General features: G+C 38.1%; 1 protein-coding gene across 4 annotated transcripts in view; it reads left to right on the top strand.

Moving 5' to 3' along the window:
• Positions 1 to 463: 463 nt before the first annotated feature.
• Positions 464 to 21,775, top strand: part of TAPT1 (transmembrane anterior posterior transformation 1) — a 50,493-nt gene continuing 29,181 nt past the window's right edge. The window contains exons 1-4 of one of the 4 annotated variants that reach the window (XM_068403984.1): positions 464 to 743; positions 5,004 to 5,134; positions 9,403 to 9,521; positions 14,277 to 14,300. In XM_068403984.1, the coding sequence (XP_068260085.1) occupies positions 503 to 743; positions 5,004 to 5,134; positions 9,403 to 9,521; positions 14,277 to 14,300 (515 nt within the window). In that variant the 5' untranslated portion in view covers positions 464 to 502. Of the gene's footprint in view, positions 744 to 5,003; positions 5,135 to 9,402; positions 9,522 to 13,550; positions 13,618 to 14,276; positions 14,301 to 21,775 lie in introns of those variants that run through there. The other 3 variants (XM_068403985.1, XM_068403987.1, XM_068403988.1) reach the window with 3 other exon arrangements.

Here is a 21,775-nt window from a genome sequence, read left to right as displayed (position 1 = left end):
GCTTTAGAGTTAGTAATTCACCTCTTGCTTTCCATTTTCGAACAAGGTCTTTATTTGCATGGTGCGGGGTAGATTAATCATATTATTTGCAACTGTTTTGAACTACTGTCCCCCAGCCTGTGTGGCAGGTGAAACCGTGGCCATTACACACTTGTTCCTTACGACATGGGCAGAGGGCCCGCCAGATCTCTTCCCTAACACAAGTATCTTTATTGGCGCCCAGCAGTACCTACAAAACCAGAGTAAGCTCCGCGGTGGGGCAGAGGAAGGTGCTGAGGGCCGGCGAGCCTTGACCGCGCGGGTGCCGGCACCTCACCAGTTAACGGCGCGGCGCCGCGACAAGATGGCGCCGCGCCGGCTTTGCCCCCGCCCCCCGCGCGGAGCACTCGCGCGGCGGCCGGGCCGGGCCGCGCCGCGCCGCTGTCGCGCGGTGATGAGTCACCGGCAGGGGCGCGGCGTGGCGCGCGGCTCGGGGGCGGTGGGCGCGGAGCGGGCTGCGAACATGGCCGGCGTTGCCGACGCCGCTGCCTCGGATGCCGCGCCGGGCAGCGGCGGGGAGGGACGGCGCGGCGGCGGCCCGGAGCAGCAGGACAGCGTCCGAGGGGAGCCGAAAACTCTCTGGGGGAGCAGCGAGCCTCGGCCGCCTCCCGCCGGCCCGGGGCAGCCGTCTCCGCAGCAGCGAACGGAGACGCTGGGCTTCTACGAGAGCGACCGGGGCAGGAAGAAGAAGCGGAGCTTCTCGGGTGAGGGGCGGCGGCGGGGCGGGAGGCCTCCTCCCGCAGGCCGGGGCGTGTGGAGGGCAGCGAGAGCCCCCGGGCTGGGTTGCCCTCCCACGGGGGGACCGGGCTGGCCGTGGCGGTGCTGTCCGGGGCCGGCGGCGCCTCCGGGGCGCGTCGCTGGTTCTGGCTCCTCACAGCGCCGCCTGGCCTGGCTCGCCGGAGGGGCCGGGGCCGGGGTGGGTACCTGAGGCGGGGCTGAGGGCGCCGCGGCCGCCCGCCCGTGCAAACTTCGGCGAGCGACTTCAAAAAGTGCGCCGGGACCTCGCGGGCCTGGGGAGCGGCGTTCAGCGCTCCGGTAGCGCGGCCGGGCGGGCGGGGAGCTTCCCCGGCGGCTGCGCTGCCTCTGCTCTCCCCGTCCTTCAGTTTAGTCAGCGAACTCGCCCCTGTCAGTGAACTAAAGCCCCTCGGCGTGGCTGGCTGTGTCCCTGCTTTCCACGCGAGCGTGTTCGGGAAGGGGAACACGGGCAGTGAAGCCCTTGTGCCCTGTCACGCAGCGTGTTAGCTGGTGAGTGTCGGGAGGCTTTTAAACAACACGGGCATCCTCCACCGAAGTGTTACACGCTGAAGTTAAACTCACGTTGTTGGCGTGGTACCTGCCGCGGAGTGAGCGCGGGCAGCGCGTCGCACGGCGGTCTGTGGCAGGAGCGGGGCGGTTCGGCCCTGGGCCCGGCGTGTCCTGAGCCCCGCGGGCCGGGGGGGCTGCGGCCTCCCTGGACTTCGTTGCTGAAGTACGAGAAATGTTTCATCGTCTTAAGGGTTCTTGTTACGTACGCATAGCTGCGCGTATAATAGTCTTTGCCTCTACTGCTCAAAGTAACGGTGCTGTTAAGAGCCTTGAACTTGTATACAGATTGTTAGACGTCTTTCAGACTAAGTGTGGTTTACTGACCGAGGATTTTATAGGGAAAAACAAGGCAAAGTGTCACGGCCTTTGCTATCAGTCTGCAGCTATGTTTACATTTACACTTGAACTGGTTATTTCAGGTACCTACAGAGTAATTTTTGAAAGTAGCCCTGCCCTTTTTTAATAAAAATTGTCGCTCAGTGTGGCAGGGTTGATTTAGTGTTGGTAAGGTTATAAATAACTTTATTAGCACCATATTCTTAATTGAGTGGCTTGCTGAAAATCTGGAAAGTGCTCAAAGTGGTGTGCAAATTTCTAGGCTTTCTGCCTCACTGTTGGCTTGAATGTGATACTGCAGGTCTTATCAAATACAAAAAAGAAAAAATAGGAGTTAGGATTTAACTTAAATAATCTACCAACAATTCAGTGCTTTCCTTCTAAGCTTGACAGGTGCTATGTCCATTTCTGACGTGTGTTATGTCACAGGACATGCAACATCATTGACTGCACTTCTGTGGTATTGATGAAACTGATGTAATTTCCATAGTTGTAAGGAGTTGGCTTGATTGATTGTAGTATTATTAATTGCTTTGTGGTGAAAAAAAGAATGGTCAAGGTATATACTGGTGTGCCTGAAAGACGGCTGAAGAAATAACTTCATAAAAAGTAAGGAAATTGTTAGGGAGGGGGGAGAATTCCTAACTATCTTCCAGCAGTTGATTTTAAATTAAAAAATAGTTTAAAATCATTGGCGCTGTCTCACTCTTCGGGACAAGAAAACATTAGAAGAACAGGATTCTTGACAGAGCAACTAAAAATTCTAACTCATCTAATGGTAGTAATATGTTAAATAGTAGATAGAAGTAGGGTTTTTTCAGGATGGTAAAGCAGGACCAGGACTGTACAGAGAAGTTGTTTAGAGGAGAAGGAAATACTGTAAAAAAAAAAATAAATATTGTGCTGTTTTCGTCTTGATTGATTTGTTTGAGTGTTTACGGAAGAAATGTGTATTTAGGATTGATGGGAGTGAAGTGAGTGCCTGGAATTGTTGCATTTAGGATTGAAGTCGTGATTATATAACAATAGAAACTTATTGAGCCACAGTGCCTTTCACATTTGCACAAATTTTCCTCTCCATTTCTGATTAATGGTTATCCTCTCTGTAGCTAAGCATTGAAGAATAACTTAGGTAAATTCTTATCTTTTTACCGTGAAGGAATTAGTGGCCTTTTATTTTTCAAAGATGCTTGTGCTTTTCTGTCCTGAGGTGAGGAGGTAAATGAGAATACTTTATGTATTGAGAGTATGCTGTCTGAACAGTTTAAACTTAGGCCACAGTCTAAAATTTTGCCACTGCAAAGGAGGGAAATTTGAAGTAGGAATTAGAGTGGTTACTTATTTTTAAAAGACAGTGATGCTTTGATAGCAGAATTAAGCAGCTTTTCGGGTGATTTATTACTCTGTCCTGTCTTGGTGTCTCATCCTGTTCCTTTGCTTACTGTGTTTTTCCTACAGGGTCAGCCACTGATCCATTTCACAGCTGGTACAGAACTAGGGCTGATGCTGGGTGGCAGTAAGTGCTTAGAAAGGAGTGGGCTCAGCGACTGTGTGCTTCAGTGCATCTCCTGTCACTGGAGAGATTGTTTTGCAGTCACAGTCTGAACCTCAGTCATGAGGAGTGATTATTTCTTAATATCCAGGGCATGAAAGTCTAGCCAGGCAGAGGAAACTTAAAATCATTTGGTTTTCAACAATAGGCCTGTGAAACGGTTTGTGTGAGGTAAGAAAGAGTGGGAATAAATAGCTCATCAGTTAAAATCATAGAATATCTCAAGTTGGAAGGGACCCATACAGGACCCGTAAGTTACTCTGTGATGGTTGTCCATATGCCTATATTTACTTCAGAGGAAACTTCACTTGTTTGAGGTGCGTTATCTTTAAGTTAGAGAAGGTTGGTTATCTGAGGTGGAAGAAAATACACCTGGGCAGTTAACAGAATAGCTGATTTGTGTGTTTATACCTAAGGTTATCTCTTCTTACTTTTAACTTTTTAAACAAGAAAGAATTGGGAAAACCAAAAAAGTTACAAGTGATAGTGTTACAAACAAAGGCACCGGAAAACAAGTTTGCAAGAGAGCTGAACAATGATTTAGTGTATGAACTTCTGCCTTATTTCACTGGAATGAACTTTGGTTGAAACTTTACATGTAAATATTAGTTTTTTACTACTTATTAAACTACATGTTGTTTGTATTTGTTTTAAAATAAATACTTTTAAGGCTTACAGTGGCTTTGGCCTACTTACTAGAAGTGGATCAGTAATCTATAAACCAGCAAAATCACTATCCGAACAAGCTCATACAGGGAAAAACTGTTCAATTCACATAGTTTGAAGCAAATCACGATGCAAACGATTTATTAACAATACATAGCTGGCAGTCAGTGAATTATATAGCTGTGATCAGTATCAGCAACATGATAAATTACAATGCTGGACATATACAGAATGTTAATACACCACTGCAAATTTCAAAATGCCCATTTGTAATTGCCACAAGTTCTAATCACACTTAATACATGTGACTACCCTTCCAGCTAGTGATCATCATCATCTTCACTTTTAATATTTAATTAATTTAATATTTAATTAATTATTATTTCTAAATTATAAATAAATGTGATAAAATTCATATTTTATTTCCTTTTGCAAGACTACTCTGCACAAAGTCTTTTTTTAGAAGCCATATGAGTTGATTAAACGTAGGTCAGTCAGCCTTTTGGCTTATTTACCTACAGCCATTAAAATGCAGAAGACCTGTACGTGCTTGATGGCTTTTTGGTCTTGAAAGACTTTGGTCTGATCATCAAATGATCAGCATGCTTGTACTGTTTGTGCACTGAATCACTTGGGATCATGAACGTTTTGATCTTAGGGAAAGTCGTTCTTTAAAATAAGGAACAAGTTGCTAGTGTTACTGAGAGAGAAAATCGCTTTTAAAAAGTCTAAAATAGAGCTTAGTAAATTTAGGAGGACTGTCAGTATATTAAGGATTAGATCCACTCAGCATCTTGCATTCTATGTAGCTGCTTTGAGTAATGTTTTGGAGAAGTGGGATGTCTGATGAAAATGATTGGCTGGGAAAAGTAGCTTGGTTGGTTTGTTGGGAGGCAACAGGGGAATGGGAGAGCATAGGACTAGCTTCTCGTATATCTCCTTCCACACCAAGTTGTTCGACGTTCTGATTACGATCACCAGAAGCCTTCTGGGTTAGATGTAGTGTAAATGAAGCATGTAGCAAGTAACAAAAGCATAGCAGTCTTCTCACTGTTTGGAGGTCATACCTGAAGTGCCTTCTGCTTATGTGTGTTCCTGAATGTAGATCTTTCATTGCTGAGATTCATCAGTGCTGAGCTAACAAGAGGTTACTTCCTTGAACACAATGAAGCAAAATACACAGAGCGGAGAGAGAGAGTATACACGTGCATGCGGATACCAAAAGAACTGGAAAAGGTGAAGTATACATTAAGATTTGTTTTAATTTAGAGATTAAATCTGTTGCATTAAATTATTTAAAGAAATATTTATTTGTCAAAATCTTTTGCTACTAAAAAAGATTTAAACATCTATAATGAATAATTTTCAGTGTTAGTAACAGACATTTGTGTTTAATTTTTTTTGCCTATGTTTGCTTGTTGCTGACAACTCATGTTATTAGCAGAGATGGACATGACTAGCTTTCAAGTTCAGATGATGACAAGTTAATTCAAATATCAAGATGTCACTGAACCTTAAAGGAATAGTCAAGCAAAAGAAAACTTTTTATAGCAAAATGTAATTTTACATTTAAAAAAAAAAATTAAAATATTTTTCCGATCCAAAATGTTTTGTGTGGGAAGATTTCAGTCCTTTAAAAATACACTGATAGATGGGGTTTGGTCTAAGGTTTTTGACTTAATTTTCATAGCCTTCGGTTTTGCATCTTGCCACTGTTTACTGCATCTTCCCTCTCTATCCCAGTGCTATGGCCCTTCCTGAGGCATTCTTGCCACCTCCTTTATGTCAGCTTAGATATAATTCTGGCCCTGCAGTGAGCCAATTCCAGTACTGTAATGTAGAAAAGAGTTTTATTTTGACTTAACTGTTTTGATTTGGGAGGCTGCAGGAATATGCTCAAGGATGATGAGTAAGGCATTGATAATAAGGTTTGGCTAGGCTGCACTGTAACTATAACAGTAAAAGTCATATTACTAAAATTGTCAAAACCTCTAGGGATGAAGTTACGTGGTAGGGCTAAATCAATTTAACTCTAATTTATATTGAAGGAAGAGTCTTGTTTCACTGTTCCTCCCACTTCAGTCTCTTGAGTTACGCATGCTGCCTGTTTTGCATGAGCTCTGGTGCTTGTTGAACTGTTCAAAGAGCTAAATGAGCTCATAATTCGGCAGTGAATACTTCACTTTTCTTGCTCTGTTCTTTGCTAGGATAGTGAGCTGAATTGCTCAGCCAATATTCTTGAGAATCCAGAGCCTACACAAGGGCAGAAGGGGTGCTGTATAGCTTGGGGTAGGGGTAGGAAGATGAAAGAGCAGTGGAGGAGGGAGGGAGAGTAGGATTCCCTTTGTCAGCAGCACTCAGGTTCTCCATTCAGTATCATTAAATTCATCCTTGGACTGTGATGAGAACTGGTTTTACAAAACTAAATTCCCAGGGGGTTACTGCAGAAAATCACAGCATGAATGAGATTGAGATGGACCTCAGGAGATGATGTAGTCCAAGCCTTTGCTTAAAGCTACATCTCCTACAACAGGTTGCTCAGGACCAGATCCAGTTGGGCTTTGAACATCTCCAGGGATTGTGTCTTCACATCCTCACTGTTTGCCCATTCCAGTTTATGGTAGAATATTCCAGTTATGGTGGATTCTCAGCTGAGTAATGCAGCAGTTCTACATTATCTCCAGTGTAATTGTGTAGACTATTACGTGCCGTCTCCACGTCACAGAAATTATGCTGAAGGATCATCACCATAGATTTCCAATAAAACTTTCAGTGTGTAAGAACAAGGGAAGGCCGGCAGTCTCTTATAAATAAGGTTGTTGCTGTATGTGATGAAATTATGAAATAAATTTGTTAGTTCTTTGCATGGGCTTAGTCCAGGTTGGTATACATACTAGCTATATCATATTGAATCATATTCGTTGAAAAAATTGAGCAAGTATGATGATAAGCACCTAGAAAGCAAACTAAGTAGTGTACAGATCATCACCTTTTGCAGGAATCACTTGACTGTGTGATTCAAAAGTCTGCTTAATTGAAATAAAGCATGTGAGACACTAGGAAAGGAAGAGAAGAATTTTCTTAATGGCTTGTATTTTTTACTACCTGATAGTATAATTACAGACTAGGAGTGAAACTCATAATCAGGTAGAGTGAGACTAAACTGGAGTAAATTTATCAAAGCTCATCTCGGGAGATATTCTTTAACATGCACTTATTACGTGTACATAATTTTAGAGTGGGGTGTGATGTTAAAAGGGTAGTATTTTGTTATTGTTGTTGTTCTGAATGCCCCTTTTTTATTTAGATAAGCTAGATAATTTGTAATATAAATGCTCCTTCCAGTCAAGCTTTTTGTGCAGTTTCAGTGGAAGCCCATCATTGTAATAGGTTATTTATACTAAATGAAAAGGTGGTCCCTATTCCTGCCATCTTAAGGGGACACTTGTCAATTGATCTCAAACTTAAACTTTGTGCTCCTTTGCTAAAATATAGCTATGATGGTGGAAAAGCTCTGTAAGCTTTTGTACTAGCACCTCAGTATCTGGAATGTAGCAGCAGAAATAATATTTACAGAAATGAGTGGAAGGTTCAGTGCTGATCATATTTCAAGGGATGCATATAAGTGTGCAAGAGCAATGTAGTAAAAACTTAAGAAAATGAGAACATTAATAATGGCACATATTAATGTGAGCTTATAGAATGTGAAAAATGTACTACATCCAGGCAGAGAAAGTCTGTCTAAATCAAAAAGAAAATGCAGAGTTATTTTCTAGGTTATGAAGATGCCCTCGAAGAATATAGGGGCTAAATGACAGGCTATCTTTCTATTTTACTTGGGTTAAGGAGTTTAAAAAAAAAAAAATACATGTTCAGCTCCAGTCATCCCCAGTGCTTGGATATTCAGCACCTGGTTTAGAAGTTAGCAAAGAAATAGGTAACAGTGGCATATTAAGATGTGATGCATAAATTCATCCATTATTTCTAATCACCGCTCCTGATAATTTTGAAGGATAACTCTGCTGAAATTTTAGAAAATGGTACTAGAGGTGAATGAGTAAGGGAGGAGACCTTAATGTTGTGATGGTGGCGATAGGGCAGTTGGAACTAGATGATCTTTAAGGTCCCTTCCAACCCAAACTATTCTATGAATTCTATGATTCTGTGGTATTGAAGTACAGACTGCAGAACTGGTAAAAATAGTATTAATAGTATTATAAGGGAAGGCAGCAGCTCAGAGATGATAGGAGCAGTGCTCTTAGGCCCGAGTCAATCATCTTATGTGGCTTGCAGATAGATGAACTGGATGATTGCTTTCAAATCAAAATCCTCTGTAGGATTGCTTTCAAAGTTACAAGGATGCATGAGGAGTAAGAGAGAGAGAAAGGTACATATCTGTGATATTAGCTCATTGGTCATTGAGCTGACTGTTTCGAAAGCTGACAAAGAAGATACTTCGAAAGACAAAGAGATTGTGGGAGATAAAAGTAATTTACTTGTGCTTTGGTTTACTTCCCTGCGCCCAGCCCCCTGCTCCAAACCAGTGTCTTCCTTTCCCATCAGCAGTACATACAACTTTCACTTGTAAATTCATATCTGTTATGGATATCTAGGCCTGCTTAGGTGTTGCTACTATTAATTGTGTAGCTAGTTAAGCTTGCCTTTTTGCATGATTTTTCCTTGCAGGAAAAAACACTAGCTTCTGGTCTGACAGAAGCATAAAAGCATATGCCTTGAGTCCTGTTCAGGTAAATCTTAGATAGATACATTCAAAGAGCAGACGAAGAAGGAGTGTCACGTGAGGAGAGTCTGGTACATAAGAGTTTCTAATTGCAGAGTTTAGGTCTAGTTTAATTATCATAGAGTTGCTTGGCTTGTGGCTGTAATGGAATGGCTTTAACTGTTACTGTAAATTAAGGATAAAGCATTTAAACTGAGGGCAACTGGAAGTTTACCTCTTCATATTTTATATTCTTCTTTGTATGAAAAAGGTGGATATTCTCTGAAGGAGAAATACAACAGCTGTAATTAGCTATGCAATAAAAAGTTAACAGGGTAAAAAAAATTTTTGGGGGGCGGGGAACGTATTATAAAGGAGGTAGGCAAGAAAATGGCTGTGCACATGTACACATAGCTCTAATTTTTTTTTTCTAAAGTTAAAAACGTTAACTTTTGTAACCTCAGAGGACTGGAGAATGAGCTACAGTTATATCCAAGTGCAATTCATCTATTCAGTAAAGACTGAGTTCGGTGAGCCGTGGAAGTCTGCAAAAGTCTTTTCTGCTTGGACCTTGTGGTGCATAATTTTTGCTGAATGGTCTTCCAAGTGCATAGCATGTTATTTTTCTTACAGTTCAGCTGATCGAGCAAGTGAGAGTATTGTGATTATTTGGTTAATTAGTCTTATGTAAATGTATTTTTCATAAAATAATATAATTCTTTATAAACTTTTTGTAACTCTCTATAAACTACTAACATACTTCTGTTTTATTTTTGTAATTTAGTTGATGTTTTTTGGAATCTTTTTGTGCCTGGATGCTTTTCTGTATGTATTCACCCTGCTTCCTTTGAGAGTTTTTCTGGCAATGTTCCGGTTCATCACTTTGCCTTGCTATGGCTTACGGTAAGTTAATTCAAGAGAAACGTGTTGATACCCTTAAATAATGTTTCTTTCTTTATGCGTGTGCTTGATTTTATGGCCTTTCAGTGCCATTTGAACTACTAATGACTTCGTCCACTATAAATAGAAGTTTTGGTCTAAACTAGCCAAAGCAAAGGTGTGCTCAGGACTTTTAAGCTTTGCCACCAGTCAGTAACTGTCAAAACAGTTTGATAACAGCACCACTTAGGCATTCAGATTAGCAAAGGACAGAGATGTAAACTTACACCATAGTTTTGTTCTTTTAACTAACATCTACTTGTGTTTTATGAACAGTGTTTTAAGGTTTCTTAGACTTGAATTAATGACTTGACTCATGTCTTTTAATAGACTCTTTGATATTGGAACAAAAGTTTGATTTTTTTACAACAGAAGTTTTACTTATTTCCACCTTAAACTTTGCCCAAAGGATTCCGGTGTAAAATGTGTTATTTTTTTTCCTTCAAAGAATCTTACAGAATAATTGGATGAGAATAACTAATCAGAATAATATTAAGAAATTTTAGATCTTAACTGCTTGCTTTTTGTTCAGATCAATACTAAGAAGAAGTTTCTAATACATAGGATTTTTGGTTTGCCTTTCTGATATAGGCATAAAAAATTGGGTAGAATTAATTATGTATTGGGCTGATTATGTAAACCTTAAGTGTCGCCTAAAAGAAAAGGAGCATTTGTATTGATGTTGTAATTTTTCCTTGAATAAATAACAACGTCAGGGTTTTCATTCTGGATTTCGCCAAACTTGAAGTTGATTTATGGTAGCTGATTTTTTTTTTTTAATTGAGTTGCTTGCATTTGCATTATTAATAGTCTTTGATACATTAAGTGCTTCTGGATGTATAGTTTAGAATGTGTGTTCTGATTAGAGCAAATGCTAGTCTAGTTGTGTAAGAAATAATATTTTAAACTATAGTCTTAAGTTGAAATGTTTGTACTTTGGTGATGCTTAACATAGGCACTAGGTGGCAGTCTCTAACATTTTATTGTGCTGTTAATTTTGAGCTGAAGCTTAGACTTTCATTATGTTAAGAGAGTTTTCCTAGCTGTGTAAAAAATATGACAGCTATTTAGTTTTAGCCTGATGACAAGTCAAATTGTGTGCCTATTTGTAATATCTGTACGGATGCTATTGCTAAAATATTAAAATTCAGGTAACTGTAATGGATTTTAACTTATGGATCTTACTACCTCTTTCTGTTTAAAAAGTGTTCTTCCTTATTTATAAGCTTGGCTTTACTTTTGACAAACAAGTTTTCTGCTCTTCTGAAATTATGATTAAAACTTAATTAAAAGTGGCATTGAAAATACCGTATACACTCACCCGTGTGTGTATATATATATATACATGCACCTGCCATGTTAAAACTTAGTCTGCTTGCTTGACAGTATTTTTAGAGTGTGAGGCAGGGTAGAATCCAGTTCAATCTGTTCAACTTGACTATGTTAACTTTAAAGTGTTATCAGGTAAGATGCAGTGAAACTGAGATTATCTTGACTGAAGAAGGCTTTGTTTTTGTAACAACTCCTGAAGCAGTTTCTTTTGTCACAGTCTCTTCAAATGTTTATGGAATTTATTTCCCTAGAATCTCCTTACTTGTTCACTACTTGAGGCTTTGTCTAACTCATTAATGTTCTAAAGTTGGTGGCTTTTTACTGAAAGTTCACAATTCATGTTTATAGTGTGTAATGGAACTTTTTCAGATGTAATGATTCTTATTTCCAAATACTCAGAGCCTGCACCTTGATTTTGTGTTTTTTTTTGTTGTTGTTGTTTTTCTAGTTATGCTTATTTGATTTGTTATGCAAAAAAAGATTTGGGATTTTCTTCTAGCTCAGGAAATATATTTTTGTGTTTGCAACAAAATAGAATTCAATAGGTAAAACACATCTGTAATTATAAAAGGTACTTAAAAAGCAGGTGGCTGTTTATCTTTTAGCTTGCTCTTCTTCACAAATGTCAAGTAAGCGTTGAGAGACATGACTAGTTGTTATTTGAACCTGACACATCATATTCCATTCTGTGTAGTAAATAAAAGTGCTCCTCCCTTCATCTTGACTTTTTTCTCAACATCTCAGTGAAATGATTGAGCAGTAAATGTTCTGTTTCCCTTCTAGTTTACACTTCAGTTCATTTATTTCCTCCTAACTCCTTCTGCTCTTTCCAGTGTAGAAAAATATCATATTACCCATTATTTCTTTAAAACAATAAACCCAAATTCTACGTAACATGGGCAAATTCCTGTCTATGGTGTTGTGTGCAATGCTTAAATTAGAGGGAGCACCTTACAGCCTCTTCTACGTGTTTTAATATTCCGTTTTACAGAGCTCTGAAAGGGAACAGGAAAGAAATTTGTTTCCTTTTTCTGCCTAGACAGTGTAAGTGCTTTAGTTTGACTGCTAAGTCATCATTCCTCATCACTTTATCTTTCGTTTTCAGTAAATATAGTTCTGTGTATTTGTCAGAGCTATGTTGGTGTTAACATAGCTATTTTAGAGAGACTAAAACTTTGAAAACTTCAGGCAGAAGAATCCAAGTTTCTGTCGTTAAGTAAACTAAACTGCTGGTTAAATTGCTGCAGTTGAACTGGCAGAGGCTGAATCATCAGATTGTAGTGGTTTTGGCAGGTGCAACTTCATTACTGCTGTGCTCTGTGAAGAGTAGGGTGCTCTTAAAAAAATTAACAAACACTTCACAAAATTAAATTGCATCTTCTGAAATTACAAAAAAAAAAAAACCAAAACCCTACCCAGCTCTGCTGTATTTTCTTCCAAACCATGGAAAGAAGTTTCCTGAATTATTCTCTTCAAATCTTATAAGCTACTCTCATTTTATTAAAATATTCTTTGACGACATAAAAGTACGTTCTTTGGTGGAGCAACAAATCTAAGGTAGAGAGAGAAGTGGACCTGGTGCAGTTCTCTTCAGGTTTACAGTCCTTGATGATAGGTTCCTAAAACTAACTCTACCTGTGGTTGAAAGGCATGGTTTCCTTTTACAATTCAGACACATTTTTTGTTAATACCTCAGACCCAGAGATTCTGGGCAGATTAATATCTCTGCTTGTTTTAACGCTTTTGTAGAGCTAACTTTTTGGTTTTCTTGAACATATGTTGCACGCCGATAAAAGCTCTTGTGGGAATGTGGAAAAGCTCTTCTCTATTATTTGAAAAACACCATTATATGAAAGCTAAAATTGCATGTTAGTGAAACTCTAATGGGACTCCCAATTTAATGATGCTTAAAGGCATTTTACATCTTGCCCGCAAAGCAAGTAAGGACTTGTTATGGAAAATGAGACTTTTTTTTTCCTCTCTGAATTCTAGCTTTTAGTAGATTATGAATTTTCTTACATGTGAAGATTGATTGAAAAGATTTTTACATTTCTCCATGTGGAAATAGATAGAGATTGTAAATGTGTTCTGCGTTTTTCTTTTACTCTGCTCTCTTCTCCATGAAATAAGTGAGTTTAGGTCCTGTCAGCAATAAAATCATTAACTTAAGTTGTATTATATGTACCTCTCAAAATTCCCATTGCCCTCCAGTGAAATCATAGATTTACACTTTTCAGTAGGAAATAAATAGAACAGCATTACTTCAAGAAAGAAACTGTGGACAGAAAGCATCTCAGGAAAAAAAAAACCCAAACAAATATACTGGCATTCCTATTATGGACATTATTTCTTTGTTCATATTATCAGATTATTAAATAAATTTGAACCTCTGTTGCACACTTATTCCCAAGCCTGATTTTTTTTTTTTGCTGAGGGCTATAGCTGTTAAATACATAAACTTTCTATTGTCTGGTTAAGTTCATTGAGAAAGTAGTGCACCTGTCCACCAAAATGTGTGGCCTTCTGCCAACCAAAAAAAGGCAGCTGCATTCAGTATTTTCTGTAGTAAACTCTCAGATCAAGTACTTCTTTCTCCTTTCCATAACAGTGCATAGTGTAGCAACATTACAACCTTCTCTTTCTTTCTTTCTTGTAAATCAGACCGAAGGGAAGAGCACTTTCACTTCCTTTATAGGATGGAATGTGGTGTCACAGGGATTCCTCCTTGGTGAGTAAATCCTGATTTTCTTTTTCCTTCTATGCTGTCAGCGAAATTCACACATCTGCATGTAATCGGTAAAAAGACCGATTACAAATGAATAGTATAGCTAAATTAACCAACATACTTCAAAGGAGAAACCAACACTTAGTTTTAGTAACCAGCACATGAAATTGATTCATTGCTGTTTATGGTAGGTATATTTCTATATGTAACTTTGCATCACTGTGGAAACAGGTTGTGATCTTAATAGACTGAAAACATTTTTTACATAGAGTGCCCATGGACCAGTTCAGCACAATTTAAAATAGGATATCTTAGAAAAAACTATAGCCCCTGCTGTGCTTAGTTTATAGTGCCTTAAGCTTTTTTACGTTTATTCTAAGTAATGCTTCAGTCAGGTTCATAGCTATATTTTTGTGTGTACTTCAAGCAGGTGTTTTTGTAATGCTTAACATAAATTTTGGTGAGTTCTGAAAGTTCATTGCCAGCTAACTTAGACTTGAAGTTGATTTCTCTGCATAATAAAATACAGCACTTTAGCATATATTCATTTACTGACTTCAGTTATAGTTGATTCTGTTATTAAAAAAATAAAAGCTTAATGAAAGCTAATTCTAGTTGTCAGTTATTTGAAACCTCATTTTTTTTTATTTATTTTGAGGCAGCTCTCATCGGGGCCTATCAGCAAGGTTGGTTTCGTTTCATTCTTAGCATGATCTCGTGCTGTGTTGTGTGCATGTAGAGGCTTTTTATTGTTTGAGAAATGAAATGCCATCTAATCTTGGCAAAGTCATCTCTCCATATCTTAGAATTCTTCATTTGGGACATATTTTTGTCAGCACTTAGTCTGTATATCTCACAATTGTACAACAGTGAAGTCCTCCATACTGTAAACTGTATCTGTTTTTAAGGTCTCAAACTGGATAATAGATTTGATCAAAATAGCTTTTCTTCCTGAAGCCAAACTTGAATTCCAAACTTGAGCATAATTGTAGGAAAATATTTCCAATAGATCCCTTTGTGCATTTTGAAAATTCTTAGTGTGTAGCTATATGGGCAAGTGTGCCCTTTAGACAAACTTGCTTTGGGTTTTCTTTTCCCTGACATCTTTACTTAGTATGCTAATGTGTTAATCTGATCATTGTTGTTAATGCTTCATGTAAGATTAGAAATTTATGATACAACAGTTCATTAATGAAGGATACATTGAAGGATTAAGACTTTGATCAAGATTAAATATCTACATGTAAAACAAAATCCCATGGTTCAGTTTCCATACAACTATCTGTGATGTAAAAATGGAGAAAGAAATGATATCTAAACAAAACTTTTAACTAGACCACCATTTCAATAATGGAAATATATTATAAATTAAACCTCAGTGGTTGTCTATTTCAAAGCGTTAATATTGAATAAATAATACAGTTAGAAAAGGTTTGCTGTAAAATACATGCTCAAACTTGTAACCTCAGTGCTAAAACTTATAAATACTTAGAAATACCATATCAACACTTACAAATACCTTGGGGGTGGGTGTCAAGAGGATGGGGCCAGACTCTTCTCAGTGGAGCCCAGCGACAGGACAAGGGACAATGGGCACAAACTGAAACATGGGAAGTTCCATCTGAATATGAGGAGGAACTTCTTTACTTTGAGGGTGACAGAGCACTGGAACAGGCTGCCCAGGGAGGTTGTGGAGTCTCCTTCTCTGGAGATATTCAAGCCCGCCTGGGCGCGACCTTGTGCAACATGCTCTAGGTGAACCTGCTTTGGCAGGGGGTTGGACTAGATGATCTCCAGAGGTCCCTTCCAAACCTAACCATTCTGTGATTCTGTGAAAACACTTCTTCAGTACTTTATTAGATGAACAATAAACCTACATGAATGAAAAGGTTTTTTTAACAGTGTGAGGTACAATAACATTTATAGAAATAATACCGTTATCTTAAGAGTTTATAAATGTATATGCGTGCAGGTGGTTAAGTTAATTATTTTACTGAGATTAAAATATCCATCTAAAGCATTATTGCAGTGATAGTGTATTCATATCTTCAGATTACTGTATTTGTGACATCAGTATTGGAAACTTTGTGCTAACAATGAAGGAGTAATAGTTTAGAGTAATCTGAATTATTTGGACGAAACTATGCTAAAGGAACCAATTAAAAATGCAGTAAACTGTAAAATTAAACAAGAAAAATGTATTGAATTCCTGTTGGTTGGAAAAAAACAAACCAACCAACAATCAAAAACCAAACAACTCTACAAGGTGACTGGAAAATCATAGGTAATCAGACTAGTGAAGAATTGAGGAGCACCAGAAAGCCTGAAACATGAAAGTAATGAAGTTGTATGATAGCATGTGACAATCTGTGCAGAGTTAAGTTTAAAATGATATATGCAGAGTGCTTATGCATTGGATGCTAAAGTAATTAAGTACTCAGACAAGTATACTTGTCTACAGATTACTTTGTATACAATATAGTGAAAACATTGTTCATTTTGCAATGACAGTTACTGAAAAATATACCATAATCAACTGTAGCGAGATTTTTTAGACTTTTTAAATACAGTAAGAACAAATTCCTCTTTGTCCTAGCATTTTATGTTTCAAATGGTTTAACCACTTTAACTTCAATAAGCAAGGCTTATTAAAACACTTAACACCCAATCTTGGTTTTTTTGGAAGTCAGTCACTTAAGCAAACTTGTGCATTAGCTACTTGTGATTTGTAACGTATTAAAGCCAAGTATCAGTAAATTGTGATTTATTTTTAGTAATGCTCAATGCTAAGTAACTTTAATTGTACAACTGTTGGAACAAAAAAGGGATTCGTGAGGTAGATGCCAATACACTGAAAGCCTTGAGCTGTTTTACTTCTTTAATAACTTAAAGGAAAAATACTGTGAAATCCGACATGCTGTTCAGTTGAAACAGTCACAAACATTTCATATCAGTAGCATGACCATTTGTATGGTCATAGCCCTTATGAATGATTGAACCTAATGTTTTTCAGCCAGTAGATGGAGGCAGAAGTCTTATTGCTTTATGAAATACGGATCATGGCCTTTCGAGTATGGTATCAAATAGACATAACTTGAAAATGACAGTCAGGTAGCTGGTTCCTTAAACTTTCACTTGTCTAAGGAGATTGCTTAGGACAAATACTGTTTTTCACACCAAATTTTTCTTCACCAGGTAGCTGTTTTTTGTGTATTTGAAATGTTCGACTCTTAATTTTGTAACACTTAGAGTGGATTTTCTTAGAAATGTCACAAGTAATCATGAAAAAAATTCAGATTTTTTTTTTTTTTACTGTTGTTCCTAAAGGTACAGAACAAATCTGTGGGTAGCCAGAATATTTAGTAGTATTCCAATATGGTAGTATTTTAATTTAACTGTATAGAAATGCAAAGTAATTCTTCCTAGCTGACTATAAGTGTCATGGTTTTAAGCTGGCAGGCAGCTAAATACCATGCAGCAGCTTGCACACTCTCCCCAGCCCCCCCGAGGAGTGGGAGAGAGAATGGGAAAAGTAAAGGTAAAGAGACTCGTTGGTTGAGATAAAAACAATAATTGAAATAAAATAATAATAGAATATACAAACAAGTGATGCATGGTACAGCTGCTCACCAGCTGCTGACCAATGTCCAGCCCATTCCTGGCTAGCAATCCCAGAGGAGAGAAATCCCGAAACAGCAATCCTGGAAGAGCAAGAGTGAGCCTCCCAGCTAACTCTCATCTGGATACTGAGCATGACGTTGCATGATAGGGAATATTCCACTGGCCAATTTGGATCCATTGCTCTGGCTGTGCTCCCTCCCAGCTTCTTGTGCACCTGCACAATAGCAAAACATGGGAAGTTGAAGAGTCCTCAATTTCTTAGCAAAAACTAAAAACATCAGTATATTATCAACATTCTTCTCATACTAGATCCCATGCTAAACCCCAAACATAGCACTGTTCTAGCTACTGAGAAGAAAGTTAGCTCTGTCCCAGCCGAAATCGGGACAATAAGGGAAGTAGCTTTTTTTTATTTTTTTTTTATTTTTTTTTTAGCTTTCTATAGGAGGAGGACATACACAGATCCAGTGGTTTTCTAAACAGAGGAAAGACTTGGATTCACACTTTGTAAATGTGTTTCAAGGTGGAGAAACCATTAACTGGATTGTTTGAAGCATGAGTATTAAACCTTGAGCTTATGAATTGTGTTGAAAAAAGTAATTTTTTTTCTGTAACAGGCCGGTTTTCTGAATTCCTAGTTCTTGGCTGATGTTAGTGAGTGCACTGTATAAATTTTGCTGTAGTTTCATTAACTGCCTCAAAGACTGTGTGATAAGCATTGAGCTTGGCATGCTTCTTTTGTTAATTGACTGGGCTGAAACAGAAGTGTGCTGTGGTGGAATAGGGAGGTTTAGTAGTAAGGCTTGCACATCACTTTCTTATATTAAAATGAATAATAAACTCGTATATCCCCTAAAGCATGCATTTGTTTAATTGTACTGTTTGGAGACATAAGGATTTGTTTCAGTGGAAATTTTCTGTCAATTAGTAGATGAGACGTACCCAAAGGCTGAGGAGTTTGAACATCTTGCTGAGTACATGCTGTAGAATATTGAAGTCCTTACGTGTGTTTTATCTGTGTTGTCTTTATTTGCTAGTTAGTGTTATGGTGTGAGAGAGTTTTATCTGTAGAGGAATGCTTGGATTTTCACTCTGAATTCATGCAGATTGAAGGATCATCTCATGTTTAAACAGCTCGGTGTATTCAGTGGTAGTAATAGTAAAGGAATACAAGATTTTATGTAGCGGATAATAGAATGGATAAGCCTTACTCTTTACTATTAAGGTACTTTGATGTTTGAAGAAGTTTAATTTAAAAATTTGATTCCTTGGTAGTCTGTTCTGTACAGCTAAATGTAGGAACTTGAGGCTTAGCATAATGAAACCACTTGTAAAATTCTGTAAATAGCATCTTGGAGAGCATGACATATAGCAAAAATGCTAGAAGTAATAATGGAATAACGTCAGAAAATAATTAGGTGAAAAGACAGAAATCGTGTATCTTAATAAGGTGCATTTGAAGGACAGTCCAAATGCCCTGAATCTGTGTATTTACTGGTTTATGAGATGTGAAAGTTGTAATTTAGATTATATTCAGCTGTGTAATCAGCCAAATTGTGAAACAATTCACGTAACATTATTTCTGGAATCTGGTAGGACATTAGAGGAACTGCATCTTGGACAAAGGCTCTCATAATACTGTCTTTTAAGAGCGGAGTTCACTAAAGCTAGGAAAGTGTTAATATTTAATTAACTTCTGCAGCATCACTGTACGCCTGGGATAGCTTTGAAGGAAAAGACCAACTGATTTCTATAGAAAGATTCTACTGCTTGCTGTTCTGTAACCAGAATGATTAAATATAAAATATTTGTTATGCTCACTCTTTAGTTATTGTTCTCCTTTTCTCGCTGAGAAAAAACACCCATAACTAATTTTCACGTGAAATCTTTCCATCTGTATTCTGTCATACTTCATGCACAACTGTAAAAATACAAAGTCTTTTGAAATGAGCTAAGCTGTTTCAACTTCTCCTGTCTCTGTTCAGTGGTTTCTAGAGTTGTACGGTAGCTCAGTATTGTCTGGTTCTTACCTCTTGGCTCACTACTTTCAAATGAGATATTGAAACTATTGTCAGCACTATGCTATGTATTTCTTGTTTGTTTCTTGACCTTTGCATAGTTGTCATAGCTTGGCTGATATCGGCTTTTTTCTTTAGTGGGGTTTTTTTTTGACATTGTGTAGTACTCACGGTGTGGATGAATGCAGCATTATGAATTGGTGTGTGATACTAATCACGAGGTCTGATTACTTAGTGCTCAAGATTGTTCTGAAAGTACTTTCCAATAACTGAGTAGTTACTGAAGTCAATAAGTAGAAACATATATTGAGAAAAATTAATGCAGAAAACGTAATGTGTGTAATGAGTGGGCTAAGACTTTTTATGACAGGCAAAAAATCACATCAGCCTGTGTGTGTTCATGTGTATCAAACAGTTTAATGTGAAGGATAGGAATGATTTGTGACAAATATATATTGAACTGGTGTGAGCCTGATCATGTACTAAAACTGCAGCGTTCAGTTCTCACTGAACTCTGACTACGTCATTTCACAGCTACAGGCTTCGCAGTTAGTTCTGTGTATTTGCCAAAAGGTGACAAATCATTAGACTTAATCCATTTACTTGATTTCCTTGTCTCTGGAGGAAATAATTATCCCTATCCCATATTATATTCAGAGCCACACCTCAAAATCCTTTTGTAAATGTTATTAGCCAGAGCAGAAAAGGATTCTGCTGCAATAGAAGTGCTTTTTCTGGATTTATGCAGTAGTTGTGGTTAATCTCTCTCAATTGGAAACATGTTAGTTGTAGACCATACGTTACTTGCGTAGGCAATATGAAGGGGTCTTTCTTAGTGTACAAGGAAAGAACATTGGAATATATTCTAAATGCCAGGATCTTCTTACTCTTTTCACTTTCTAGAAAGCAGTTTTCTGTAGTCAGCCTTTGCAATAATCTCTTGTGCTGACTAGGGGTTAAAGATGCTGAGACCTCTTCTGTTACCAAACTGAGTAAATTGAAACTGTGAGGATATTTTTGCGACTTCTTTTAAAGATGTGTTTTGAAGAAGTTGTCACAGCATTACGGTTGGTTCTGCTTCTCATGTGGATAAGAAGCACAAGAAGTTATTGCACAACTTTGAATAGAACAGTAATAGGGTGTATTTTTAGTTAAAACTTCAGGAAAAAAATGGAGTGTTTACTGCAGTTTTTTCAAGATCTAGACTACTGAGGAACTAAATCCAAGTCACTTTGAGAGATAAAATTATCTAAAAACATTATTTGAAGGTACTCTATTTTACAAAAACTTAATTCCTTGAAGGCACAGAAATCAAGTGTAGTTGATCTGACCCTTTGGGGCAGCCTTTGAATTGAATTGTAGTGATATTCAGTTTGTTCTGTACACAGTACATTCTCAAAATGCTTCATCTTTCCAGTGTATAGGATGCTGTGTGCGAATTTGGATTCACCTTTGTATGGCATTATTCTTCTGAGTTATTTTTTCAGAGTTGAGACCACCTTTAGAAGAGTAGTTGCGCTCTTGATTGCGTGTAGTCTGTTCTTAAAGTTTGTATTCCCCCGTGATGGTTGCTATCTGCTTTTACGTTGACTTCTCCTGAGTTGGTTTTACTTGAGTGTAGTCATACTGATGAAAATCAACACAAGCAGAAGAGTGATGGGCTTAACAGTACAGAATAACCATGACTTGTGACTGTTTTGGTGGTTGAGCATCTTTGATGTTATTTGTAAGCCAGAAAACCTTTAACATGATAATTTTCGGTCTGTACTGATTTGTGGATATCAAAGCATTTTCCTGTGAGAATCTTTCTGAAGGACTGGCTCAGAAACTTTAGAACAGGTTCTGCTTACGAGTGCATTTCAACAAGAGACCATTCCATTGTAAAATTTGGTACCTTGCCATACTTTTAAAACATAGACTTTTGAAGTGAGTGTCTCTTTTGCTAGTCAGGTTTTCTCTACCGGGTACACACTGCTTCTCTTATGATAAGGTAGGTGTTGACTGTAAGAATGAAGATGCTAATTTTCTGAATTAACAAATTCTGATTCTTTCTTTCAAATACGAAGACCTGGCATTACTGTTGTGAAGTAATAATACCTTTACCACTTTATCCTGATCTAGTGTTGTGGAGTATGAGTGTTGGCTGGGAGACTCATACTGAAATGACTCTGAGTATACTTTCAAAACTGAAGTAGGTTGGAGAAAAAGGAACATGCTGTGTTACTCAGTGTATGAGTGGTAATCATAATCATGGGCTTGCTTAAATCCTATAAATGTTTCAATGTATGCTAATATATTTAAGTATAATCATTTAAGTCAAATGTAGTTAAATAGGGCAATAAACTTTCAACATGTAATTTTGCAGGTTGGAGAGGGTGCATTTTTTTGTGTGTGTCATGCAAGGTCATAGTCACAGGTTCTTTAAGCAGCAGACAACTACTGGATGTGCTGGAAAATGGACGCTTCCAGTTTTCTTTAAGTTTTTAAGGTGGTGTTTTCAGTTAAAACTCAGTTCGGAGCGG

Source organism: Nyctibius grandis, chromosome 6, assembly GCF_013368605.1.
Source record: "Nyctibius grandis isolate bNycGra1 chromosome 6, bNycGra1.pri, whole genome shotgun sequence".
Classification (NCBI taxonomy): Eukaryota; Metazoa; Chordata; class Aves; order Nyctibiiformes; family Nyctibiidae; genus Nyctibius; species Nyctibius grandis.
Note: the sequence above shows the minus strand (reverse complement) of the source record. Positions and strands in the feature narration are given on the sequence as shown.